The sequence below is a fragment of the Scomber scombrus genome, chromosome 11 (assembly GCF_963691925.1).
Source record: "Scomber scombrus chromosome 11, fScoSco1.1, whole genome shotgun sequence".
Classification (NCBI taxonomy): Eukaryota; Metazoa; Chordata; class Actinopteri; order Scombriformes; family Scombridae; genus Scomber; species Scomber scombrus.
In genome coordinates this window covers 21234619-21261847 of record NC_084980.1, presented here as the reverse complement: position 1 = coordinate 21261847, position 27229 = coordinate 21234619, and the positions used below count along the sequence as shown (strand labels likewise).

The following is a 27229-nucleotide window of genomic DNA, read 5'->3' as shown; positions in this document are numbered from 1 at the left end:
ACTTGCATATATCCTAAGGTGTAATGTCAAGTCAGTCTTTGTATACAGTGATCTCTGTACCAAACAGAAAACGTGTTATCTAATAAAGTACAGTAAAATGTGTGAATAAAGACGAAAATCGGCCAAGGGCCTGTCTACATAATCTGTGGCAAAGCAACATAAAATGGAAAACAAATGCATTTGTTCAAGTTTATCTTCAGATGTTGCTTAAATAGCCGCTGTACGCCTCACTCTTCTTTGACTTTCCTTGTAATCTTTATTTTTAGCCAGAGCAGCTGGCACATGCTAGTTAAGAGCAAGAAGACAGGTCCATCGCTGATGTCACCAGCACACACACACACACACACACACACACACACACACACACACACACACACACACACACACACACACACACACACACACACACACACACACACACACACACACACACACACACACAAACAAAATGAACAAAATAAACAAAACAACAAACAGATCTCTTTTGTCTTCATTTGTTTCATTTTTAAGATTTTTTCTGTCTTTTGGTTTCTGATATAAACTACAGCCTGAAGTCAATACAATCCAACATCTCATAAGTTGTATAATATCATATTCCTGGAACCCATGTCAGTAAGTTATTGTATTCCTCATGCTTTTTATATTGCACGCCTTACAAATTATGGAAAACAGATCTAAATAAAGGTCTGTCAAACCAGTAGCAATTAAGAGGATCTTAATTGCAGTAGACCTTTGGTTTATGTCTGTGCAGCTCCACTATAAAGCTCCTGCTGCCTGGTGTAGATCACATGCAGACGGCTCTTTCCCCAAATTTTCTTTGGCTGGATCATTTTCCATGCAGCCTTTTTTCATTCGGCGGTAGAATGAAAACTATGTCCTTTCTAACCAACTCTGGTATTAACATCAATTTGAGCATTCCTAAGTAAGAACACAGGCATATAGATATGCAGCCACAAAGGGGAAAAAGTGAACCTTCAGTTACTCATATTACTAATGTGAACAATGCCCTTTTGATGTCTGAGAGCTTGATCTTTCTTCTTATCTGCTGTTCCTTCCCTGTTCTGTCCAAAACAAAAAGATTGTGATCCAAATAAGGAGACAGGCTGGATGCTGCCAAAACATCGACACCACATCATTCCTCTAGGAGCCTTTGAGAGGTGAAGTTTAAATTAGGGAGGGGGGCACAGTGAGCTCTTGAATAGCCAAGGCGGGGAGTGGCGGAAAGGGGTAAACGGTGGGAAAGGGCTGTCACTGGGGACTGGGGCTGTCTCAAGTTTAAATCACACAGAGCTCTACCGACTCTCAGTTTGCATCCTCCTCTCCTTTGCTCACTCGCTCTCAGCTCCTTCTGTCTCTCTCCTCCTCTCTGCATCTACCAGTTGCTTCCTCTATCAACCTTGCGAGGACTCTCGTGACGGGTTTTCCTCTGAACATCTGCAGCAGCTTTTCACCTACAAAGAAATAAAAACTTTTTTCTCCTTTCCAAAACCTGCAAGACACTAAAACCCAACTGTCACCATGGAAGCCATCAAGAAGAAGATGCAGATGCTGAAGTTGGATAAGGAGAATGCCATCGACAGGGCAGAACAAGCTGAGTCCGACCAGAAGGCAGCAGAGGATAAGTGCAAGCAGGTGAGACATGGCTGATGGTTTTTAAGGGGAACAAAGGATGGATGCCATGGATGACAATGTGTGCTCTTATATAACATAAGTCTTACTGAATCTGGAGTCAGCTGGGCAATATTTTAATACTATCTCAATATTTCTATGGATAGAAAGACAAGATAAACTTTATTGATCCCACATGAAGTGATGAAATACAAAATACATTAATAACCACGAAGGGAGAGCTGCTACAAGATTTACAAGAGTTACAATGTGTAAATGAAATCTTAAATGAATCCTAAGAAATTGTCAGTTTTAAAGAAACAAAAATATATATTTTTTTTGTTTTACATTCAATTGGTTTTATGTAATGTTTGCATATGGAAACTCTAGTGGATTATTATATGAGTAAATGTATGTACATTTTGCATAGTATCAGGGAGTATTCTTTAAAATGTTGTTTCCAGCTATATCTGGAAAAAATGATTTGATTGATTGATTTTTAGTCCAACAATGGCCTAAATTGAATTAATATTTATTATCTTTTGGAGAAAAAAGCCAATATAAGATTAACATACTGGTGTTCTTTTTTATACTGGTGATTATACTGGTGATTGAATGGTCTCAAACAAAAACCCTTGACACTAAAACACTTGTGTTGACTGGCGAAAGGCTCAATACAAAATGTCAACTATTTCCCAGAGTACCAACTGCTGAAATACAGAGAGCAGCTGATCCTGAACCCTAGGGGCTTGTCTTCTGGCGGAGAAGGTGGTTTATCCCCTCAAGGAGGCACAAAGAGAATACCAGAGTGAAGACTATTGGATATATTATCCATAATGAACCTGAGAGATTAATTGAAGCTATCAAGTAGTAATGCAGGACTTAAAACAACTCATCTAAAGCAGCTGTTGCTCTGAATCTAGAGGGACTGCATTACCCAGCATCCTTATCTGATTTTTTTCTGTACCATTTCAAAGGAAACCTCACAAATTCTCTACATCCATATTTGGTGCTGGAGTGCTAGAGCCTCTTGCAGCTTGACATTTCAAGGGCTAACTTGATGACAGCGTACTTGTACCACTTGATACGAGCAAAGTAGAATCTAGAGATGTAATAGGATATTTGAGGTTTCTAAAAGAGCTTATTATTGCACAGTGGGAGGTGGTGTCTTCATCTTGGTGGAACGAGTGGAATGCCAGAGAGCAGCAAGTTGGAGGGGCACGGACAATGCTAGGATCTACATTAAAGCAAGTGAAAAGAATCCTGTCTTGGGTGACAAATGCCCTAATCATACCCCCAGAGAGTACAGGGAGTGGCAGTTGTCAGTGGCACTGGACATATGGACCCTCAGTATGTCTTCCACATCAAGAACAGTCAGCATGAAATCCTAGAAGATTATTCAGAGCTCTTTAGTTTGTTTGGGTGGCAGAGATACAAGCTGTCCGAAGAGATGCTGTTGTTGTTGGCATGACGAAATGAACATCAGAGTGTATTTAGACTGACAGAAGGCACTGAAAATACACAAAACCAATACTCATGTATCAACATCTATTAAACATAACACCAGGTACAGACCACAGCTGCAATTAAAGGGCTGGTTTATCCAAATTATAAAAGAATTTAAACATTCAGCAGCAATGAGTAGTTTCAAAAACAGTGTCCTGGTTAGTCTCAATAATCCACAGTCTTCATCATGAAGGATTTACTTTGGAACTACTTTCTACATAGGAAATGGTCCTGATGAAAGCCATTGACAGCATGTTCTGTGGATCATCAAGAGTAACAGAAAACATCTCTTTGACTTTTTAGCCATGCTCAAACGTTTTACTCCAGGGATGGAAGTGAACATTGGTGGAACAGTTTGGTCCAGACTGAAATATCTGAAGTGCTGGATGGATTGCCATGAAGCCTAAAGACTTTGGTGATCCTCATTGGCCTGTAGTGCCAACATGAGTATAATATTTGTGACTCTTAGTGAAATGTCTCAACTATTTGATGGTTTGTTGTGACATTTGGTACAGACATTCATGTTCTTCTCAGGATGATTTATTATATCTTTGGTGATGCCTTAACCTCACATCTAGTGCTATTATCAGCTCCAAAGGTTTTATCCAAAATCCTCCAAAATGTGTCCAAAACTAATGACATTCACATCAGCTGTGTAGCGAAATTTAGCATGTTAAAATGTTAAACTCCAAAGATGAACATGGTAGACATTGTACCACGAAACATCAGCATGTTATCATTGCCATTGTCAGCATTCAAGATTCCTTTATTGTCATTTTCATGATGCACTTTCTCACATTAAGAAACAAAATGTTTCCCTTAAAAGACAAGGAAAAAAATAGCATCTAAAAATGTTAGCATGTTGATTCTTACTTTACATTCTTATTTACATTTCCACAGTACAAAGTTGGTTTGGCTTTGCTGTCCTCTTTCTGACTATCCTTCATAATTGTCTTGTTTCAGCTTGAGGATGAGCTGCTCGCTCTGCAGAAGAAACTGAAGGGAACAGAAGATGAGCTGGACAAGTACTCAGAGGCCTTGAAGGATGCTCAGGAGAAACTGGAACTGTCGGAGAAGAAGGCCACAGATGTGAGTTCACCACAAAGACGCCATCTGAAACACATTATCCACATTACAGTGGAACACCACAACCAAAGTTTCGGTCGTATAAAGTATCAATATCCACTCTCTCAGATGGACTGAAATATCACTGCATGAGTAAAACCAAAATAAGCAAAAATAAGTTATTTTATATCAAATTAGAGTGAAAAAAACTAACAGTATACTCAGACATGAGTGTTGCTTTCACTGCTAACATTCCCAGAAAAGGCCATGTCTGGACTCGCCTTAATAGTTCAGTTTGGTTTCCAGAGCGATGGCACATAGCAACAGAGTGATTAAAACATTAACCCTCAGAAAAGATAATAGTTAAACACAAAGATGAAAAATGTAATCACTGAAATGAACATATTTTTTAAAAAAGTTTTCTTTGATAGCAACGAGACAAAGGCATGATAAAAAAAAGACCAACTAATATGACATTTATGCCAAAGGTTTATCATTAGATTGAAGGTAAAGAATCCGGATGGGTCATTCAAGCCCAATCCCTTTTTTGTGTATCAAACACAGAGTGGCACTGTATGGTATATCTGTCAGTAACTATTAACACTTAACTTTCAAGCCCCTCCTGAGCACCTTAGGATCACCGTATGAAGGAAACAATCGTCCACACACGGTATGAATAACTTGCATCTTCTAAACCGTTCAGTCAGTGTTGGGAGCAACTGAGTTTTTGGTGGCTTTCTGAGGTCTGAAACAGAGCTATTTCTCAAGCACAGACAAAACTTGGCCAGCCTATAGTCGAACTGGAATCCCAGGAATGCAGCTTAAGCAAACAGAGAACCCCATACTGCAGTGTCTAATGAAATCAATGCTCTGGCCTTTTTTGGGGCGGAGATATCACACTTCCCTCTGTCTGGCCTTACAGTACATACCTTGTTGGTGTACAACAAGATGACCATTCACCTTCAAAGAGCATCTATTTGATTTATGGTCTTTTCTTTTTCTTTGGTTTCTTGGTTCTCTTCTGTGTCATCTTTTATCTAAAACAGTAAAAGGTTCAACAAAAGAGATGTGGGGACAGACACAGACACAGACTCAATTTAGATTGTTTTTCTCGGCAGTCATGTCCAATATCGTTGACATGACACCCAATAAACTTTTCTACAATGTTTTAACAGACGCAATAAAAGTCTCTTTAACTTGTATGTTTTGTTGTACACACATATAGCTACTAAAGGGGTGTAACTAATGATTGCTTTCATGATCTTTCATTAGCTTATTACTTTATTTTTCGCGATTAATTATCTGGTCTAAAAAATGTCAGAAAATATAGAAGAAACCCACAATTGCTGTTTTCTTAAGCCTTAAATGACGTCTATTGTCTGACTTATAATCTAAACTTAACCGATTATCAAAATAGCTGCTGATTAACCTTCTAATAATCCATTCATCAACTGATTATTACAACTCTAACGATGCCTGTGAAATTGAATTTAATGAATAGTGTCAAATGAAAACAGTCAGTGAAGTCATCATAGCTCTTAAACTACCAGTGAAACCAGGTTAACATAAGGCACCCAAAGGTTAAAGGTCAGATCTCAGATGATTTCTGTCTCAGATGGCTTATCAGATGCCCACAGATCTGCTTTTGCCATCCACTACTTCTTCTTCTAATGTGTTTCACACTGCTTTAAAGACCCCTGATACATAATATACATGTATGTGATACAGGAATAGAAAGAGAAAATAAACCCAGGATTTGCTCTGAAAAATGGGGAGGCAGAGGAGGGGGGTGAGGAGGAGGAGAAGGAGAAGGGGGGCGTTGAAGGAATGTGTCGCCACCCGATGGCTGCGGGTCATGTATGCAACCAAATCAATTTACATTCCTAGCCACTGCAGGTCAACAACCCTTGTTGGAGAGGATTATTACGGCCCCACCCCACCCTTTACCCTCCCTCCTCCCTTATGCAAAGGCAGATCGTTGGACCTTTGATTTCCATAAAGTTTACAACAAGACTCCCTCGTCCAATTCTTTACTTATCTGTCTTGCTCCTCACACCAGCAATAATATGTTATGATCCACGTTAGATATGATTCATACCTTTATATGTGAATCAGATAGATGACTCACATGAGACAACTGCTCTCTCTAATCAGAGCAGAAAAATGCAGCCTAAGCAACACCTTATTTGCCATATAAGTCCACAATAGAAAATCCAGACACACACATACACACACTCACATACACACATACACAAACACACACAAACACACCTCTTTTGTGAAGGAAAAGAGCAATGCCTTCCCCCTCCTAAATCCTGTGATGTCATCTGAGACAGGCTTCTTCACAGGATTGGAGGATCTTGCCATAAATTTCCTGAAAACTCCCAGCCCTTTTTTTCCCCATCCCAACACTGCACGTCCCTTATTTCCTGCCCCGAGAAAAAAGTTTCCTCGGTGCCTGCAACTTTTGACGCCAATTAGTAACATTTTTAAAGGATACTCCTTTGTACGGGTTTACATTTTTCCTTTTGTGAGAAAACAAAGTAATCGACATAATGGAGATGGTCAAGAAGAAAATCCAAGCCCTCCAACTGCAAGTTGATGAGGCAGAAGATCGAGCATTGGCAGTACAAAGGGACTTGGACACTGAACGGGAACTGCGCGAAAAAGTGAGCTTATTCAACATTTATCCAATTTAAGAAACATATCTGCGGTGTATCTTTAACCTCGTGCTCATGTTAATTGGTGACTATAAATAATTGACGCGAACACCGTCAGCGTTGGACTGCAGGTAGCGATAATAATAGTCATATAACACTCCCCGAAGAACTTCAAACCCAACCTCCAAAAGTACATTTGATACTTTTATCTTTTCGTGTTTCCATAAAGTAATTTTAGAGGCTTATCGGAAAATGAGGAAACATTGTGGCGACATTCCTTAGCAGACTTTTGTTCGGTTGCGTTATCTAATTTAAACACGCCCTATATCGTGTCAAACTGTTCTCAAAGTGGGATCTGGGGACTCTCAGAGGTTCTTGAGGGGGCCCCCAGCAAATAGGGGAATACATAATGTCTATTTTAACTATAATTTAATCCATAAGTAACCTAGTGACTGGATGTATGACTATGCCGGTCAGGGGTTTCATACATTTTATACATCTAAAAGCCAAAAGCTTATCAAATGGGGGTCTGTGGTCTATTTTTTGTCAGCTTAGGGGTCCTTTATGTGAACAAGTTTGACAACCACTGGTGTAAAACACCCAGAAGTACTTCCAGCACTTTTGACTATCCAATACAATGTCAGTGTGGTTGTATGAATAAAGATTCATAATGTGTTATAAGCTTGGATTCGTTCCATTAGCTTTTTCAGGCATTTGGAAATGCCAGTTTTGTCAAACACCCAGAAGTCTTTGTTCTGCTCGTCCTTTTAGCTGTTTGCCCGAATAAAAATGGGCACATCTCTTAAATGAGGAGCGGTAATCCACCCTGCTCCTCCTTGGCCTCTTGCTCCACAGGAAGAAGAGAGCAGAGGTGGTTATCTGTGACATCAGTCCCACAGGAAACAGGCGGAGAAGAAGCAGCCTGTCGTCTCCTAAGACATACACAGGCTTACAGTACAATAGTCAAGCTAGCTGTGCCACTTATAATGTGTCACAGGGTTTAAACTGTGCCAGACCATGAGTCTACATCAGCATGTTTTTATTTTAAGCCATCTGGTCAAAGTACAGTGTCTGGTCAAGCTGCAAAGTTCAGAACATCATCAAATTCATCACGGTTGTTAAGAGTGAAATGGATTACACTTAAGAAATCTGTAGCAGGGGGGAAAGAAAACAGGAACACATGCAATATCAGTGTGTTGCACATGATGCCTGAGAGTAAGTAGGGATAAAATAAAATAAAAACTGCATTTAGGTCATTTCACTGCAAGGAATGAGTATACATGACTCAACAAGGAACTTACATCTGCTCCAAATCTTACAAACAGACACAAAACATTTTTGAAGCTTTAACAATACTAAACCGCATCCTTCCTCTTGAAGCAAAAACATGTTTCCTGGCTGACCTATGACCTCTCCTGCTGTACTGCTATAGGCCGAGGGCGATGTGGCATCCTTGAACCGCAGGATCCAGCTGGTGGAGGAGGAGCTGGACCGCGCTCAGGAGAGACTGGCCACAGCCCTACAGAAGCTGGAGGAGGCTGAGAAGGCTGCAGATGAGAGTGAAAGGTGACCATCAACACAGACCACATGAGAGGACATTTATCTTTACTAGGCAACAGAGATTAAAGTTTAGAAATTATTGCCACCATAGATGTTTTATTAGTAGTCATAATATAGTAACTACAACATAGATCAACATTTCATCAACTGCTTATGACTGTAGAAGTCATAAATTAGCACTTTGTCTACATAAAATACTACACCACCCAATGTTTGTGCTATCTGCTTTAAAGCGGACAATCAAAGACATAGTAGTTACTATTGGTAGTTGAGTAACATAACACAAGTAAGAGAAAGTAACATAGTTTCCTTGAATAACCTAAAATCACCAAAATCTTGATTGTATAGAAGAACTGAAGAAGTTCATCCAATCTTCAGAAGTTCATCACAGTTTTGGCTTTACATTATGTTTTTTGTGTGTTTTTTCTTTCTGAAATAGTTCTGAAAATATGGAATGAAAAAAATGGGAAATGTAATCCTTCAGTCTTGATCAATGACAAACATTTTAGTGTTTCTGGTTCTGAAAATATTTAATTTGTATGAGAAATTCAAAGGTTACCTCTAACAACCTCAAACAGCACAGGATCACCTGGTTAATAACAGGTAAAAGTTATGTAATGATGAATTATTTTTTCTAGTTGTAGCATCTTTATAATGTTTGGACCAAAGCAGCATGATTTACCACATGAACTGTGTATGTCATTAAATAAATGGTATGTTGAATTAAAATTGACACCTCATACTGATGAGTCTGATAATGCTTTGTTGCATCACTAATGTTAGAAATGTGTTGCACTAAAACTTGTGTATATTTCCTGTCATCAGAGGCATGAAGGTGATTGAGAACAGAGCCATGAAAGACGAAGAGAAGATGGAGATTCAGGAGATGCAGCTCAAAGAGGCCAAGCACATCGCTGAGGAGGCTGACCGCAAATACGAGGAGGTAGGGGAGCACAGAGATCACATTTCAACTTAATTTCAGTTTTTAGATGAAGATGAAGCTGATGTTGTGTTTTTTGTTTTTCCCTGATTGTAATTTTGTGTTTCTTCTACGTCAGGTTGCCCGTAAACTGGTCATCCTCGAGGGTGAGCTGGAGAGAGCAGAGGAGAGGGCAGAAATTGCTGAAATGTAAGTACAAATTCTTCAGAAATGCATGTTTTTAGACAAGATAACAACTTAAACATCCACTTTAATCATACTAAATACCAGAAAAAGTTATTGAAAAGGGTTTATAATGTTTCCCTCTGTTCCTACAGCAAGTGTGGTGACCTAGAGGAAGAGCTGAAGAATGTCACCAACAACCTGAAGTCTCTAGAGGCTCAGTCTGATAAGGCGAGTTGTTTATCTATACTAGTGTCTTCCATATCAGCTTGCTGCTTGACCTGACAACGTCTCACATTAACACTCATAGTTGTAACCCAGTGCAAGCGCTCAGCAGTTCACTTGAATATAATATTATAATATCTGTCTGTTCATACAGTACTCTGAGAAAGAAGACAAATATGAGGAGGAGATCAAAGTCCTGAGTGACAGACTCAAGGAGGTAGGTGCATCTGCTCGAGCTACATTTTCTGAAGTGGGTGAAGCTCTTCCTGTACGATTAACATGTTTGTTTTCTTTCCAAAGGCGGAGACCCGTGCAGAATTTGCAGAAAGGACAGTGGCTAAGCTGGAAAAGTCCATAGATGACTTAGAAGGTACACTTTTAATCCTTCCTTTAGTGTCTTTACTTTCACTGATGTAATTTCCTCTTTTACTCTGATCTGACCTCTCTGATTTCTCTCTTTCTTCTCCTTGTTTCCCTGCGCAACTCTGCATTTTCCTCTGAACCTGCTTTCCTTTCTGCCCTGCCTGACCTTTGACCTGCAGACGAACTGTACACTCAGAAGCTGAAATACAAGGCTATCAGCGAGGAGCTGGATAATGCCCTCAATGATATGAACACCTTGTAAACCTTGCATTTGGCTCGTGATGTTTTCACTTTCCCTGTTGTCTCCTTGCCTGATTGGAAGCACTTTGTCTTTTCTGCCTTTCCTTTTGTTTCTCGTTTTCCATTAAACTAAAAGCTCAATAAAGATATTTTCTCTTTTACCTTGTCTTCTGTCTTTTCAACTGAGCCTGCTTTTCACAGCTCTGCCACTGTACTTTTCCCCATTTATGGTTGAAGATTAAACACTATGCCTTAGTCATACAGTCAGTAATACAGTTATACAGCATAACGTTTTTATATTTATTGACCACAATAGAAGATCAAATTTGTTGGTTTACATATTGCACACCAGTGATTTCCTTTTGATTTGTCTTCAATAAAATCATTCATTTTTTCTTTTTTTTTATTATTTGCTACTGCATTTTATATCTGCTGTCACTTCTTTTATTGCAGAGAACCTATCGCACGCTAAAGAGGAAAACATAGGAATGCACCAAGTCCTGGACCAAACACTGCAGGAGCTCAACAGCTTGTAAAAAGTCCAAGAAGAACACCAAACGATCAACAAAAAAACCCCATTGTTTTGTTAAAAGATATTTTCTAAATGCCATCCATCTTCTGTAATGTCACTCTTATCCCTGGTTGATAAAACACATGTACCCCTTTTATATATTTATGTGTCTTTTGTTCCTTTCCCCCTTTTTATAACATTTTTAGGTCCACATGATTTTCAGTTTCGGTGCTAGAAATTGTGTTATTGACCAAACTGAGCACAAATAAAACTGATGACGATGATGACAGTGTCCATGTTGCTGCTACTTCAACTAATTTATTGAGTTGACCGTGTGTGTATCTATGTGCAGCTACAGACGGGTGACAAATTAAATGAAAACATTAAGTGCCTTAGTAAAGTGTTGGGCCACCACATGCCGCTTCAGTGCTCCTTGGCATTGATTCTATAAGTATCAGACGCTACTGGAGGGATGAACAACATTCTTCTAAAAGATATTCCATCATTTGGTGTAGTGATGATAGTGTTTAACACACATTATTTTCATATTCAAGCCATTCAGTGACCCCTCTTGCCCTATGGATGCGGGCCACTCCCATCAGGATAGAAATGTTTCATCATAGGATAAACGTGATCACTCAGACTTTGTATTGTATGAAGTAATCCTTCCCTCTAAGGGGACGACTGGACCCAAACCATGCCAGCAGAATGCCCCCCACAACATAACAGAGCCACCTATTGTCCTCACTGTAGTGGTCAAGTATTCAGGCCTGTACCTGTTTTTTTATTTAACTTGTCACCCATCTGTATGTACTATCTATGTTTGTGTATGTCTGTAAGGCAATTTCAAAACATAGCCAAAAATAATTTGTAACCTGAGAGGAGCTCACCCTTTAGTTTACATGTGCTGACATGCACAGTGTTTTCAGTGCGCTCTGCACAGAAAGTGAATTCTTCAAATGCAAGACTGGAGATATGGCTCAGCTGCCGACCCCTTGGCTGCACACGACAGTAGTTGTCGATGAGTACAGAGATTGTATGTTTTCTTAAGATATATGGAACTTAGAATTTCTATCTCCTTATTGACCAGCAATTAAATTCATCTTTACGAAGTTAAATCTTAAAACTTCAAGTAGATCACAAGTTAAGATTTTTGGTAACACTTTCTAATAAATCACCACCTACAAATAGCTTGTTTTAAGGAGTGGCTGTATTAATGATTAATAAATCTCTTACTAATACTTTATCAGTCAGTAAAAAAACAGTTATACAAGCAGCATTTTAGGTTGCCAAGTTCTGAAACATCTCTCTGGGTGCTGGCTCCAGTTAATAAGTCAGACAAACCTCCTAATAGATATAAAATGTTCTCAGAAACCCGCAGAGAAGCCAGACTCTTGTTATTAACTTCTTATAATGTATACATTTTACACTGGGTGGCTTATGATTTTTTCAGCCTGTTGTATAAAGCATTTTTATAAGCACAATTAAAATGTATTATTACAGTATTTAATGGATTATGGATATTAAGAGCCTTGTTAATAGATAATATGAATTCTCTATATAGGATGGGATATTGAAAATTGGTACCACTTTTTAATATCATATAATCAATTTGTTTACTGAGAAAATGCCATTTAGATGACGATAATGTTTATCAACTTTTCTGGTTTCTGTTTCACACTGAAACACCACACAGGAGAGATAATTGAAGAGTAAAGAAATAACTACTTTTAAAATTGAAGACCACAATGTGAAAACACTCTTGTTATTTATATGAGGCTTCAGCAGTCTGAGTTAGTCCTATCAAGTTGATATCTTATGCAATGGCAATGGCTATATTGGAAAGTAGATGTTCGTTAACATTTGTCTGGAAACCTGTGAAGACACACACCATGGCTCCTCTGTAGTAGGCTGTCGTGATTGTTCGGAAACGCTCCTGGCCAGCTGTATCCCTGAAAAACACCAACAAATTCACATGTCATAGTTGTCCGTAGATATTTACAAACTAAAGAACAAACATGAAAGGCCCTTAAGATTGATTTTTGGCATGTGGGAAAACCTTTGTCATTTCCTCTTTTTTTAGGAGTAAGAAAGGCACGTACAGGAAGTTGGTTTATCTGATTTTCGCCTTTGGCCAACAGGCTGGTGTAGGCCAAAAAAAAAAAAAAGAAGACATTTTGCACCAGAATAGAAATTTTGTTAGGAGAAAATAGTGGCTATAGTATTATAGTCACGGAAGCCAGCATTTCACCTTGTTTCCTTAATCTCTGATAACATATTTAGGTTATTTTAGGATACAGTTCCGTAAATATAGTACATACTGGTTCTTTAACTTGTAAATCTAATTATGGGCCAGTGCTCATCTGATGCGAAGCATTGGGTCGAGTTTCAATCAAATTTGTGATCTGGCTGCTGAAAACAAACTAAAATGAATTGAGAAAAAATAGATTAAGTGATAGCTTCAAAATTTTCAAATATGTCATAAAACAACAGTCAGGTGCCCAGATGAACAGTGAAAGAGGTTTTTATGTAATCACTCCTGCTGTTCATACTGAACATTAAAGGATCCCCATCAAATGTATTTTTAATGTAAGTGACAAAATACACAGTGTGTCCACACAGCTATTTTCTGTAAAACTGCTTTTAAAAGTGTATCTGTAGGTGATATGAGGCTTCAGCAGTCTGAGTTAGTCACATCAAGTGGATATCTGTCACACTTACAGTTTTTTTTAGCATCAAATTCCCTTTTTGTGTTTCCTTGGACAGTGTTGCCCTGTTGAGCTGCATTGAAAGTATAGTAACAAAAAGAGGGACACTGGCACTACAAAAAGCGCAACTTGAAAAGAAATCTACTTGATATGACTCATTTGGTCGGCTGAAGGTATTAGCTTCAGTTAAACACTTAAATACATTCTTGTGCAGAAGGCGGCTTGTGGATTTTGGCCCCCATCACTTCTATTGTTGGTGCATAAGTGATCTTCTAGTAATCAGTGAACAGGAAGAATGATTATGGCATGTAAACTTGTGTCAGTACTGTTAAATGTATCACAATACCAATTAAGCCCAAGCCAGATTTTTGATTTATTTATCTATAAATAATATGTAGTTGGTTGTCAACTCAGTCATTGAGAAGTCACCTCCGTCAGACAGATTTTTTCTGTTATATTAATCAAATATATGTTCAGAATGATTTATAAATGAGTTTATGTCAATAAAAAGCTTATACGGTACACCTAATTTTTGTTCTTTGTGTTAAAGATAATATTATATGTAATTTATCACAAACACAAATTACATTTTCAACAGAAATTGTACTTGGACAACATTATGATGATTTTTATTTCTTATATAAAAAGATATCAAACTTTTTGATTATACAGATAATTAAATAATCTTGTATTTAATATAACAAAAGCCATTTAACATCTCCTGCATGTTTTATATTATAATACTATGACATTTTGTGTGCCTGCCGGAGTTGAATGGTTTGGCCCAAGTGAGGTCAAATATGAACTAAAATGAGTTTGACACCCCTGTTAGAGGAAGTGAACGCCCTCTGGTCCCAGACATAAACCTGCTGACCAGCAGGCGGCGCCTCTCTGATCAGCAGCTCGCTGCTCCGCCGCGCGGGATTTCCGCAATAATACCAACTATGGCGAAGACATACGACTATTTGTTTAAATTGCTGTTAATCGGGGACTCCGGTGTCGGCAAGACATGTGTCCTGTTCAGATTTTCAGAAGACGCCTTCAACTCGACCTTCATCTCCACTATAGGTGTGTTTTTATTTATTTAGCTGATGTGAAACTGTGTCTGTTTACAGTACTCTAAATGGGCTCTGCGGTGCCGTCTACTTGCTGGTTATGCTATGCTACGTTGGGTTTTTATTTTAGAGTATTTTCTCTTTTATCAATAATACAGTTTGTTGCGCGTTAATGTATAAGTAATATAAAACGTATATATCTTGCATTACATATGGGGATAATTGTTTCTTGTGTGTTTATTTGTATGAGGCTAATTGCTGGTGAGCAGGAAGTAGTCATGCCGGTAGCATTAGCTGTTAGCCGCTAGGCCCCGTCTACAGCCTGGGAAAGAACCGGAAAGTCATATGTAACACGCCATTACTGATTAATTTACACATTAAAAAAGCGCTGATGTTCTTTTATGACTTTATTACTGCTGTCTGCCGTGACAAGCAAGCTGACCGCCGTATATTTCCAGCACATAAGTGTCATTATCGTGTCATAGCAAGCTAGGAAGCTAAGGTTATGATTGACATGTATGATCCTCTTTTATCCCTCCAGGCATCGATTTCAAGATTAGGACAATAGAGCTTGACGGCAAGAAGATAAAGTTACAGATATGGTGAGTTCCTCTTAAAAATAATAATAATGCTGCAGGACGTGACGTTTTGCTCTGTTTTTGCTAATAAAGCATAGATAGCTCTCTAGATTTATTCTGTGCTTCTTAAAGATGTGCCATTAGACAGGATGTGATCCAGACATAAATATCCACACATCTTAAATTCAGTTGAGCAGAAGGACAGGCTCACATTTTTCAAGCCTGTTTTAAAACAAGTCATGTCCCATAAATTAACATTATAGGTTTTTCATGCCATAATCATTCCTCTTGTTCATATTGGCCATTAATAAGATCATTTCATAATGCACTTACAATGTAAATGATGGGGCGCTTAATCCACTAGGATGTGTTTAAAAGTTTATCTGAAGCTAACGAAGCTTCAGCCATCCAAATGAGTCAAATCAAGTAGATATCTACTTTTTAGTGCTACAGCCCCTCTTTTTGTTACTGTACTTCCGCCGCAGCTCAACAGGAAAACACAAAGAGGAAATTTGATGCTAAAAAAAAAACTAAGTGTGACAGATATCCACTTGGTGTGACTAACTCAGACTGCTGAAGCTTCATATCAGCTACAGATAAACTTTTAAATGCATTTTTACACAAAATAGCTGTGTGGACACACTGTATTTTGTCACTTAAATTGAAAGTACATTTGATGGGGACCTTTTAATGTTCAGTATGAACAGCAGGAGTGATATCATGGAGGAAAACCTCTTTCACTGTTCATCTGGGCACGTGACTGTTGTTTTATGACATTTGAAAATTGTGAAGCTATCACTTAATCTCTTTTTTCTCAATTCATTCGAGTTTGTTTTCAGCAGCCAGATCACAAATTTGGGGGGGGGCTGCATTATTATAATTTGGACTGCAGTACCCATTTTAAACGCTTCCTCTCAGTGTTACATATTTCTTCTTTAAACTTCCCTTTACACTAAATAAACTGTACACCTCTCTACACCAGCCTGCTGGCCACAGCTGATGTCAGATAAACCAACTTCCTGTACGTGCCTTTCTTACTCCAAAAAAAAGAGGAAATGACAAAAATCAATCTTAAGGGCCTTTCATGTGTGTTCTTTAGTTTGTAAATATCTACGGACACTTTTGAGATGTGAATTTGTTGGTGTTTCTTCAGGGATACAGCTGGCCAGGAGCGTTTCCGAACAATCACGACAGCCTACTACAGAGGAGCCATGGTGTGTGTCTTCACAGGTTTCCAGACAAATGTTAACAAAAATCTACTTTACCACGTAGCCATTGCTGATGAGCTCTATTAACCTCGAGGCATTTGATTTACTGTCCTCTACAGGGAATCATGCTTGTCTACGACATCACGAACGAGAAGTCTTTTGAAAATATCAAGAACTGGATAAGGAACATTGAGGAGGTACAGTGTGCATATATGTATACCGGCACCGATATAACCTCCTTTACTTGATAAGTATGTGTTCAAATATCTGAATGACACCATGTAGCATGTTTTTTTAATTTAAGTTTCTCCTCCTCATCCAGCATGCATCATCTGATGTGGAGAAGATGGTCCTCGGGAACAAATGTGACATCAATGACAAGCGGCAGGTGTCCAAAGACCGGGGAGAGAAGGTGAGAAGTTTAATCTGGTCTGAGGGATATATTGTTATATATATATTCAGGAGGCCTTGGCCAGATGGTATTAGTGCACAGGTATTTTAATTAGATGTCAACAAACTTGGTAAAAATGTACCTCGTTGTAATTTTCTCCGACTCTCTTTTTAGCTTGCTTTAGAGTATGGGATCAAGTTCATGGAGACCAGCGCAAAGGCTAACATCAATGTGGAAAACGTAAGGGGCCACTCTTCCTTGACATATAATATGTTTTAAAAGCTGCATCAGAAATGTGACAACATGTGTATTTGCTCTGCTCACAGGCATTTTTGACACTTGCCAGAGACATCAAATCAAAAATGGACACAAAATTGGTAAGATGAATGCTTTGATCATACAGATGAATATTATGTACTGTGGGAAATAGAAAAAGCAGCTCTTAAATCAACAGCAAGGTGCCTCCGGTTGTATAAAAGTACATGAGCATTGAAACCAGATTAAAGCCTCTGCACAAATCACTCCAAATGTAAGAGCGGTGACATGTTTTTTGTCGTTTCACTTCAGGAGGGCAACACGCCGCAGGGGAGCAGTCATGGAGTCAAGATCTCAGAGCCTCAGAAAAAGACCAGCTTCTTCCGCTGTAGCCTACTCTGAGGACAGAGGCCTACGATACTGGCTGCCAGCTGGCTGGACATAAATGGACTGTGCTTGCTTTTAGCACTTCCTCCCCCCTCCTCCTTTCTCCCATCCATGGCCAGTCCACACAAACCATGATACTCCCAGTAAGTGGAGGACTCTCCCTCCTCTCTTCCTCTTCTGAAAGCTTCCAGTGGTGCATCTCTTCCATCTTAAGGAGAAAAGCTATCTTCAGGGGTCAGACCACTTGACTGGTGGAGGACGCAACCAGGAGCACATCTTCAGATGTTCCATATCACACAGATAACAGGCTCGTACTTCTGATGTTAGTCTCTTTGTATAACACGCTCATATTTCACACAGCCGGTAGCACAACTGTTAAAAGTTCCACATTGGAGGGAGAAATCGTTTAATTAATGTCAAGAGTTTGGGATTGAAATACAAATGTGATATTTAGATCTATTTTTATTAGTGCTCTTTCCCTTTTTATGTGATAAATGTCAGCCAGAGACTGATGGGCTTGAACTCCAGTTAAACAGAGTTGCGCACGCTTTCTTTTCACTTTCATTTCAGCAGTTGAGAATCATACCGAGTCTAATGAGCATAACGCAGTCAAGGGATCAGAGAGGAATTGGATTACAAGGTTTTCCTTTTGATTTTTGCTCCTTTTCTTTGTGTGTAATCATTGACAATCATTTGCTGTGACCACAAATGGGCGTTTCATCTGGCCCTAATCATTACTTTTTGTGTCACAGATAAACTGCCTCCAATTCTTCGTAGCCTTTTCGTCAAAGCTTTCAAAAGCAGTTTTGCTCTTAAAAGATCAGCGGAGCATTGATTCGGTGACATTTCCCTGCCTAGAAAGTATTCAACATTCATTGTTAACTATTTAGTTTTTTGGAATATTTCGAGAAGTACTTCCTGTATAATTTCAGTAAACATCCACAATATAAAAACATAATGATTATTTTTTAGTATAGATTAATCTGTCACTGGTTTTCTTGATTAATCTTTTAATTGTTTGGTCTATAAAATCCAAATTTTGTCTGACCAACATCCCAAAACTGCCAAAATATTCGGTTCACTCTCAGATAAGAGAAAGAAAGGCAATGAAGTTTCTGCTTAGTAGTTTGTCTCGAATTACTTTAAATTGTTGCCTTTTGATTTGACTTGAGTGAAAGTTTTGTAGCAGCTCTGATCGACTGTCAAGCTAAATGATGTCTCTGGTGATTTGATCAGCAATTAAGATCACTGTAAGCTCCTTGCCCCATACCCCCCCCCCCCCCCCCCCCCCCCCCGCCCCCTCTGCTCTTATGCAGCTCTCCTTGCACTTTACCAGTAACTCGTGTTTTGTGTGTAGTCTGTGCCAAGTGATAGTTTTACAATACAATTACTTTATTGATTTATTGAGTCTTGGTAATATAAGGGGCATAATTCAAAAATTTTACTACACCTACTTATTAATGACTATATCTCTTTTGATATTTCACTGCTGGTGATCCACTGTCTTGGTATTAGTTCACTGATAAGCATTGCCCTGATTTACTTCAACAGCCCTCTATATTTATGAGAAGAAGAAGAAGAAAAAAAGCTCTTTCTATGCTACTGCCCTGCCAAACTTTAGTTTAAAAGTGATATTTTCTTGGCTGAATACAGGCTTGACTGAAGCTTAAAAATGGTCCCATTTGTAGTATGTATTGTACATTTTCTTGTATGTGTGTCATTGTGGCTCTTTAGTTTGACAGCTAGGTGGCACCAGAGGCATGGTATGCATTGTAGATGTCCACCCAAACTCCACATTTTAATCAGTATTTTTAAGAACAACACGGTTGATTACACATTTGTGATACAAATGTCTACACTGTCTACTCGTATTGAACATTGATGTTGAGTCTTGATCTGTTTCCATTGTTCCTCGTGTTTTCCTCCATTTGTCACTAGTCTGAAAATCAAACTCCTACGTGCACAACATAGAGGGGGGAATCTGTTTTTTGCTTGCCTGCACCGTTTTCAAATAGCTAATAATTTGGGACCTCACGACTACCATGACCATTTGTCTTAACCGCTAATACTTGTTTCTCTCATAGGTGAGCTATGCATTGTGAATCTTGGACCTGTGCATATGTTATGTGTAATTTTCAGACATATTTGTAGGCTCATACAGTTGAATGTATGGGCTTTTGTTAAGTGGGTTTTTTGTTGATTTTTTTGTTTTCTTTTGTTCACTGAGCCAAAAACAGGTCATACTCTGTTTTGTAGAAGTGGCATTGCTACACCAATGCAGGTAACATTTAGCATGATGGAAGATAGTTCAGAAATGTGGAGAAAGAGCAGTAGTCTCATTAGAGTGATACTGTAGCTTTTCTGTAGCTTTAAGTCGTATACAGAAAACATTTGGGAGCAGACTGTTGTGGGACTCAAGCTGTGTCATTTTTCAGCTGAAATGATACTTTTTTTTTTTTGTAACACTTTAAGGCCCCTTATTTATCATTTTATAAGCAGCATACAAATATTTAATAAACAGTTTGTAGTTATAAGCAGATAGAATGACATTATTAAGTGTATTTTAATGCAATTATAACTTCTATAATGACATATTTTATACTCTTCCAGCTGTTTTGCTATATTATCAATCATTATCTGTTTATACACCAGCGTCAACTAATGTGTGCCCACAGGAGGAGTTATAGTTGTTAACAAATACATTATAACACTTCTATCTGCTTACAGCCACATTATAGTGTGTTTATAAACATTTATTAAAAGTTTACATACTGCTTATAACTGCTAAATAGGAGGACTTGAAGTAAAGTGTTTACTCTTTTTGTTTCTAAGTCATATCCTTTTTCTTAAGACACCTATCACATGTCATATACTGTACATCCCTTTTTACAGCCATATTTCCATCGAGTGTGACATACAGGGAGAGAAATGAAAATGCATTTTGGGAAGAAAAAAAAGTGGGAAAAAAACCATTGTAAATATCACATCGAACAAAGAGATCTTAAATTGTACTGTACTTTCTAAACCCATATAAAAATGTATCTACAATTTGTAGATATGTGTACTTTTGATTTAATAAAATAAGATTATAAAACTCAACTTTGCTCTGTTTTTATTGGCCAGCTGCATTAAGGAAACTGCTGTCAGTTGAGCCCACGGTCCCACAATGGAGCTTGACTGCTTTCATGCCAAATGCCTCTCCCTTCATTGACCCGCTATGACCCAGTGGAATATTCTGGCATGCGTTCCCTTTATAGTGGGGTGTAACCAAATCCTTTTATATTCAAAACCCAAATCTACTGTTGATGGTCACAAGTAATGAGCCTTGACATTGATGGATCGGCTGGTGTGGCGACCTGTTGACAGACCAGCAGCTGCACCGTGACTCCTGTTATTTCTGCAGCTGCCATAATAGAAGACAAATCGGATGTGGACTGGATATGCAGTAATGCTCCATTGAAATGTTGGTGTTTTTGTGTTTTTATTACATGTTAAACAAATCCAACCTGTCAACAGTAATGTTAAAGACGTGATGTATCTACTGTTAAACTGTCTGTTTTTTCTAAATGTCAACGTCTGATAAATTATGAGTAAGATCATAATGTTGTTGGTTGCAGTTTTGTTTTTACAAAATTAAACAGATCAGCTGACATCTGACAATCAGATGTAGATGTTCCCAGAAGGAGACATTCATTAAACTGTATGCTGTATGCTTATTAGTGGAGATGTCAGGATTCCTCCACTTTCCACACAGTCTGCATTATTGTAAGTCCATCTCCAGGTCTCTTCTGATTAAGAAACGCACAAGATTGCTTTATTTCTTTATATCCTTATGTGGAAGGTGCTGTGAACACAAAAAAGGTATAGTTCGAGTTCCTCATCAAAAACAGAAAAAAAGGAGGTAAATGTACAAAAATAATATATCCTTCTGTATTGTGTGTTGGTGAGTTAAACCTTCTTTATGGTTTAAGTGGTTTCTACCTGAGGAAGTCTGGCGCTCGGACAATCATGTGCTGGAAGTCCTCCAGTGACAGTCGTCCATCGTTGTCCAGGTCGGCTTCATCCATCACCTTCTCACACACCATCCTCACCTCGTCCTCCGTCAGCTCGTTTCGTGTCAGCTTGTTGAGCGTCTTCTGTAAGTCTGATTTGCAGATGAAGTCATCATTGTTGAAATCTTCAACAAAAAAACAAAAAAATGTGAAGATATCTAGAGAGGAAATGATCAATAGACAAATTAATCTGCAACTTTTTAAAGGCAAAAATAGCAAATTTTCTCTTTTTCCTGCCCTTTTAAAATGTAATTATTTGCTTGTCTTTTTAAAAAAACAATATTTAAGTAAACATCTTTGGATTTGGGACTGATGTGGCAGGCCAAAACAAGTAATGTGAAGATGTCCAATTTGGCTTGGGGATATCTTGATCGACATGTAATGGATTAAACGATTATTTGAGAAAATAATCCTAAAATTAAAAAATAGTTGTAACCTTACAGATATCCATCACATTAACACAATTCTCACATAAAATTACGTCAGTTGACATCTCAGTTGACATTTTGTTACAATATTCAGTGTATTCAAATTCAAAATTTAAAAGAAATTATGAAGATTAATTTTTTCCTTTCTAATTTAAATGTAAATTAAATTAATATTCTCATGTTTAGACAGTGATTAAACATGTTTGTCTTGACTTACATTTTCACCCAGCACCCCGTACATCATTAACAAGTACCTTGAGTCTTGTTCACCATAAAGCACCTATACGTTTACAGTATGTCACCCTCCTATGTTGACCTGAATAATGAATGAAAAGTTTCCTTGACCCATGACCCATGTCTTTGACCAGCTCTTTGCCTCCATAATAGGCTGGTTAATCATTTATAACATCCCATGCACCATCCGTCATGCTTTAAGCTCCATAATCCTTCACTATGCCCCCCTTTCAGATGCTTGCATAACGTTAAAACACAATATTCCCTTGTTTCATAAACTTATTGGGGAAATAATTATGGAATAAAACTAGGAAACTATTTTTGAACTATTTTAAAAGTTGTACCACTTCTTCAGATGTTACCATAGATCTTGAAAGCGTAGTAGGCCTTAAGGTCACGTGGTGCCATTTCACTCAGGACTGAGAACATGTCCAAGAAGTCGTCCAGAGTCATGTTTCCCTCTCCGTCCTCGGAGAAAACCTCAGCGATCCTCTGGCGAAAGGGGTTGTCCTGGACAGCAGAGCCAAAAAAGGTGTGATAAAACCCTCTGTGAACAATTCATACAGACTTGTGAACTGGTGCATGGTGAGACAGGATTTGATGGCTCCCATTTGTTCATTTGTATTTATATCTCATATTCTTGTGTGATATTTGTTTTTTCTGTGCAGTGCTCTTTATTTTATTTTAAATAAGCTGTAACGATGTCGCAATTTAAAATAAGAAATGACTACAAGGAGGAAGAATAATGCTTACAGTCTCACTCTCCCTTTCTCAGGACATGTCAGTGACCAATGTGTTAACACACCTGTTTACCATGCTGTCATTGTGTAAAGGGGCATATAATTGACCCATTTCCAACAAGTGTGCCCTGAGGGACCCACTAGCATTCTTCAAGTTTAAAGGAGTCGGGTAACATATAACCTTTCAAAAGAATTCTGTCGATTAGTTGGCCATCAATTATGGATTGGGAACACAGGGAGAACGGGTCTGCAGGGTGTGCGTGGAGCAGTGGGTCTACCTTCAGCTCTGGCATGCTGCCAATCAGTTCATATGGCAACTTCACATCTGGGTGGTTGGTGTAGTCAAGGGGAACAAGCTGAGGCGCCAAATCCCGATAACGATAGAACAGTCTGGAGTAAGGAAAGGTTTAAAAGATTTACTTTCAATATTGAATTACAAGATATCTTCTGTATTATATAGTGGTGTATTAATGAGGGCCAATTATAATTAAAGAAACTTTGTGTTAGTAGTAATTATCTGTAATAACAGCTTGTTTTTTCCAACAAACGCAGAAAAATGTATACATTTCACTACAGTAAAGTTCCCTCAGTATTTTTTCTAAAAGCAATTATTCACAAGTAATACTGTAAACATCATGTGATCTCAGTGGTAGCCCCCACTGAAGGACGGGTCTCCTGATACTGTAGTTTAGAGTTACAGAACAGTATTGTGCAGATGTTACACTAACAATGACTCATGATTCGGTACTATTTCCACATCAGTGTAAACAAAATCTTCTCACCTGAGAATTTCTTTTCTTGTAAAATATGTGCAGTCCTGCAAATACAATCACATCATGGTGAGAAAGTGCAGTTATTACAAAGACTATTAGGATGCAGCTGTTCTTATACAGCAACTACCTTTTTAGTACAGTGGTGGAAGAAGTATTCACATCATTTAATGAAGTAATAGCAAACATGTCAAACTATAAAAATACTTCAGTACAAGGAAAATACCTATATGTATAGTAAAAGTACAGAAAAATGACTATGAACTGTACTTTAAGTATACAAAGTAATAGTACTAATTATGCAGAATGTCAGTGCCATGTTATTATATCATTGGTTTATTATTATTGAGGCTCTAACATGTAAGCAGTACTTTAATCTGTACCAATGTATCATATATCCTATGCTGATCATATGTTTTGTATATAAAATATGATTATGGAGAGTAACTTTATCTTCTACCACTGGTTTTATATGCAAATAGAATTCATAATTAAACATTTTAACAATTAAATAAAAAGAAGACAGCCATTATATCTTCTCACTAACTTTACACTTCAAATTGTCTCATAATATTATGTCAACAGTTACTGTCAGGAAAGGTTTGTGCTAGTTCAACACCATCCTGAAGGAGGCACAACATGACCCTGGATCCTCATTTCAAACATAGAAAGTTTGTTAGAGACTCTTTTGTATATTTACCTTTGTTTACAGATGACTGGTGGATAATAATGATAAGAGAAACGTCATTTAAACTGAGTGAGGATAATGTTCTCTTTCAGTAAGAAACTGGAGTGACACCCACCTGATAAGCATCTAGCTGTTGGGCTGTAAAGATGGTCTGTTTATTTCCCATGTCTGAGCTCGCAAACACCGAGGCTCAGGTCCATCGCTGCTCCTGCATCAAGTGCTTTTTAGGGTGTGTGGATATGTCAGATATGAAATACTGGGACAAAAGGAAGCCAGAGCCAAAGAAGAGATCAGGTGTCGGCCAGCCACAGGGCCCTTTGGTCCCCATTATAATGGCAGCATTTCATCGTTTTCTCCATTGTGAATAGCAACCCCTTTGACAATGAACAAGGGCTGTCGTCCAGCATCATGCCAAGTGGTATCAACCCTCTTTAGTGCCATTCGATGGCCAACGCCTTGGTCACTGCTCAGGTTACACTCTTTGGAGACAGGGTTTTGTCGTGGGCAAATAGAGTTTTTGATAGGACACAGTACAGTTCAGTTTTTAGCTGGGAACTTCATTATTGGACATTTATCCAATAATTTACTACATTTTCAAGTTCAGCTTTAGAGCAGACAGTAAATATATGCCCTAATCTGACTGAACATGAAAAAGGATGCACTTTGCACAAGAACTGAGCAATCAGACCCAAGGCACTAAAATAAAATATTGCCTTTGATCCAATCATAAATCATGATAGCAGACGTACAGTTGCAGTCCAGGACACATGCACGTATGTGCATGTACTCTGCTCATTAAACAGCACTATCAATGATTTATAGTCCCTCAAAGACAGCTTAATTTTGCCCATTGATTTATACATTTCCTTTGAAAACTCCATATGAATTACTTTTGTCAAGGCACTCTATGACTCCTCAAGAGGTCCCAAAACAGAAGAAGCTCTGCGGTCTGGTAACCAGCATCTAAAGAAAATTGAATACTTCACAGTTTCTGGAGAGGTGCTGATGAGGTGCTGCAGATGTTGGTGCTTCTTCTCATCACTTCTAGTCTGATTGCAGGTAACATCTCCAGATGTTACCACATATGCCACAAAAAAACATAACATTACAGTGAATTAAAAAGGCAGCATCATTTTCCAGATTACCCACAATGTCAATCAAACCTCACCAATAAAATGTTTGATCTAGTGATGTCACATCCTCGTTTAACAATATTTTGTGTCCACCACAATTTGCTGAGGGGAACAAAGTATTAGAAACCATCAAAATATAATTCAGTCTGATGCAGCAACACCACCAACTACAACCTAAATCTAAATGTTATATGCTTCACAGATGTAGGATTCATTGTAGTGCTGTTAGGATTGCATGTACAAATGTACAGGTGTATTGGTAACTCTGTATATGTCTTTGTTTTAGTTTTCTATCTAATCATCAATCATGAAACCATTGTACATGTGTGTTCAATAAGAGTGTGTTTACCATGACAACATTTTCCCCTTGAATTTGCAATGTTCTTTTCATGTACTGTAAAAACTGAAAGCTTGTTAAATTTTTAAAACACAACAGTGTTTCAGGAAACACTTGCATTATTAACAAATAAGAAAACAATAGCAAAATGAAATGGAAAAATGTTATCGGTTTTGTTGTTGTGTTTTCCAAAATGTTGTGTTTTGCACCTCAGGGCCACCATACTTATAGTGCAATTGTAGTAATTCAATCGGGATTCAATGGGATTCAATTTATAAATTACAACATCTTATAATTTCAGAAATGTCATCTGTAAACAGAAAGGCTTATAGAAAAATTAGGCTTCAGACTCTTTGCAAATACTGGATGACCACCCTCCTGACTGTGTTCACTGGTATAGTCTTAATTGTTCTAATCCAGCTGGGAAGATCACCTGGGAACTCCTCACTGACCTCTGGTGGTGAAGTGGAGTCTGTGCAGACTGTGGATGCATTTCTGGATCTTATCAGGTGGGCTGAGAGAGTATAATGACTTGTAATGGCTTTACTGGGACACTAATAGAGGACAGTACCGATGGCAGGCACCTCAGATGGGGCCAATATTTGGGTTTATTGTTTTTCCCCATCCCCTTCAGCCACATCAGTATGGAGAATGAAGGAAAACCTCTGAGAAACTTCTTTGGCTGCTTGAATATAGCCACCATTCATCTGGTAAACATTGTCATCTGGTAAGAGCAACAAAAATAATCTGTGGCATTGAAATGTCACTGAAGTTAAAATATACCCTTGCTTTTGCCCCCTTTTTGATTTTTTCTTACTAAAGCATATTTTCTGTATCTCACCTTTCTACAAAGAGAAATAGTAATATCAGGCCAACAGGCTCCAAGCTATTCTGGCCGTGAGACAATACAAACACTACAGAAGTCAGATTAAGGATTTGATTACCAGAGTTTTTATTGTGTATTTAGTATAAATGGGACTTTTTCACTACCAATCACCGTCCACTGTCTATAGAGGAATCTCATTTTGATAAACAGGTGACAGGCTTCATGCTCCTTATAGGAGTTGTGACCATGGATGGCACAGCACCCCATGAGGCATTAGCTTCCGTATTCATAGTCCATGTTCCATAATATGGAGCTTGATCTGGGTCAAATTATCATCTGGACTGCCCGTTGAAGGCATTTCATTAATCATGCCAATTTACTGAATGCTGTAAGTATGTGTATATTCGCTTGTGTGCGGTCAGTGTTTGAGGATAATGGTAAACTAATTTGAAACAGTCTGAAAAATGTATTGTTAATATTGTGATATACATCATAGGTACATTTAAATACCACTTATTTGTAGACTACATTAAGATGTTCATAAGAGGATGACACAAGCGCACATGCTAAAATATCTCAAATACATCATTCTTTCCCTT

General features: G+C 38.2%; 3 protein-coding genes across 6 annotated transcripts; 2 read left to right on the top strand and 1 right to left on the bottom strand.

The window, feature by feature from the left end:
• Positions 1-1275: 1275 nt before the first annotated feature.
• On the top strand, positions 1276-10997 carry LOC133990249 (tropomyosin alpha-1 chain-like). 3 transcript variants are annotated; one of them, XM_062428489.1, is made up of 9 exons: positions 1276-1632; positions 4078-4203; positions 8272-8405; positions 9225-9342; positions 9458-9528; positions 9657-9732; positions 9881-9943; positions 10027-10096; positions 10269-10486. In XM_062428489.1, the coding sequence occupies exons 1-9, from the start codon at positions 1519-1521 to the stop codon at positions 10349-10351; spliced, it is 855 nt and encodes a 284-aa protein (XP_062284473.1). In that variant the 5' UTR covers positions 1276-1518; the 3' UTR covers positions 10352-10486. The 3 variants fall into 3 exon arrangements, with proteins under 3 accessions (XP_062284473.1, XP_062284471.1, XP_062284472.1); XM_062428487.1 differs by lacking the exon at positions 10269-10486 and adding an exon at positions 10783-10997 and having other exon boundaries at positions 1296-1632; XM_062428488.1 differs by lacking the exons at positions 1276-1632; positions 4078-4203; positions 10269-10486 and adding exons at positions 6568-6848; positions 10783-10997.
• Positions 10998-14456: 3459 nt separating this feature from the next.
• LOC133990340 (ras-related protein Rab-8A-like) lies at positions 14457-20642 on the top strand. The gene is made up of 8 exons (XM_062428622.1): positions 14457-14616; positions 15145-15205; positions 16335-16395; positions 16509-16586; positions 16712-16801; positions 16955-17020; positions 17107-17157; positions 17348-20642. Exons 1-8 carry the CDS (start codon positions 14493-14495, stop codon positions 17435-17437), a joined length of 621 nt encoding a protein of 206 aa, XP_062284606.1. The 5' UTR covers positions 14457-14492; the 3' UTR covers positions 17438-20642.
• A 602-nt stretch (positions 20643-21244) lies between these two features.
• Positions 21245-24503, bottom strand: cib3 (calcium and integrin binding family member 3). Of its 2 annotated transcripts, XM_062429297.1 has the most exons (6): positions 24450-24503; positions 23659-23693; positions 23155-23266; positions 22499-22646; positions 21404-21599; positions 21245-21266 (listed from the first exon to the last, which is right to left on the bottom strand). In XM_062429297.1, exons 1-6 carry the CDS (start codon positions 24498-24500, stop codon positions 21245-21247), a joined length of 564 nt encoding a protein of 187 aa, XP_062285281.1. In that variant the 5' UTR covers positions 24501-24503. The 2 variants fall into 2 exon arrangements, with proteins under 2 accessions (XP_062285281.1, XP_062285279.1); XM_062429295.1 differs by lacking the exons at positions 23155-23266; positions 23659-23693 and having other exon boundaries at positions 24450-24500.
• Positions 24504-27229: the final 2726 nt, after the last annotated feature.

Bases quoted from the DNA above. Each gene is read 5' to 3' on its own strand.
- cib3 (XM_062429297.1), bottom strand. From the start codon at position 24,500: ATGGGAAATAAACAGACCATCTTTACAGCCCAACAGCTAGATGCTTAT. The intron at 23,694-24,449 runs GTGGGTGTCACT...TTGTATTTGCAG, and splicing joins AACAGCTAGATGCTTATCAG to GACTGCACATATTTTACAAG. The intron at 21,600-22,498 runs GTAACATCTGAA...TTTTTGTTGAAG, and splicing joins CTACGCTTTCAAGATCTATG to ATTTCAACAATGATGACTTC.
- LOC133990340 (XM_062428622.1), top strand. From the start codon at position 14,493: ATGGCGAAGACATACGACTATTTGTTTAAATTGCTGTTAATCGGGGAC. The intron at 14,617-15,144 runs GTGTGTTTTTAT...TTATCCCTCCAG, and splicing joins GACCTTCATCTCCACTATAG to GCATCGATTTCAAGATTAGG. The intron at 17,158-17,347 runs GTAAGATGAATG...GTTTCACTTCAG, and splicing joins CAAAAATGGACACAAAATTG to GAGGGCAACACGCCGCAGGG.
- LOC133990249 (XM_062428487.1), top strand. From the start codon at position 1,519: ATGGAAGCCATCAAGAAGAAGATGCAGATGCTGAAGTTGGATAAGGAG. The intron at 4,204-8,271 runs GTGAGTTCACCA...GTACTGCTATAG, and splicing joins CGGAGAAGAAGGCCACAGAT to GCCGAGGGCGATGTGGCATC. The intron at 10,097-10,782 runs GTACACTTTTAA...CTTTTATTGCAG, and splicing joins GTCCATAGATGACTTAGAAG to AGAACCTATCGCACGCTAAA.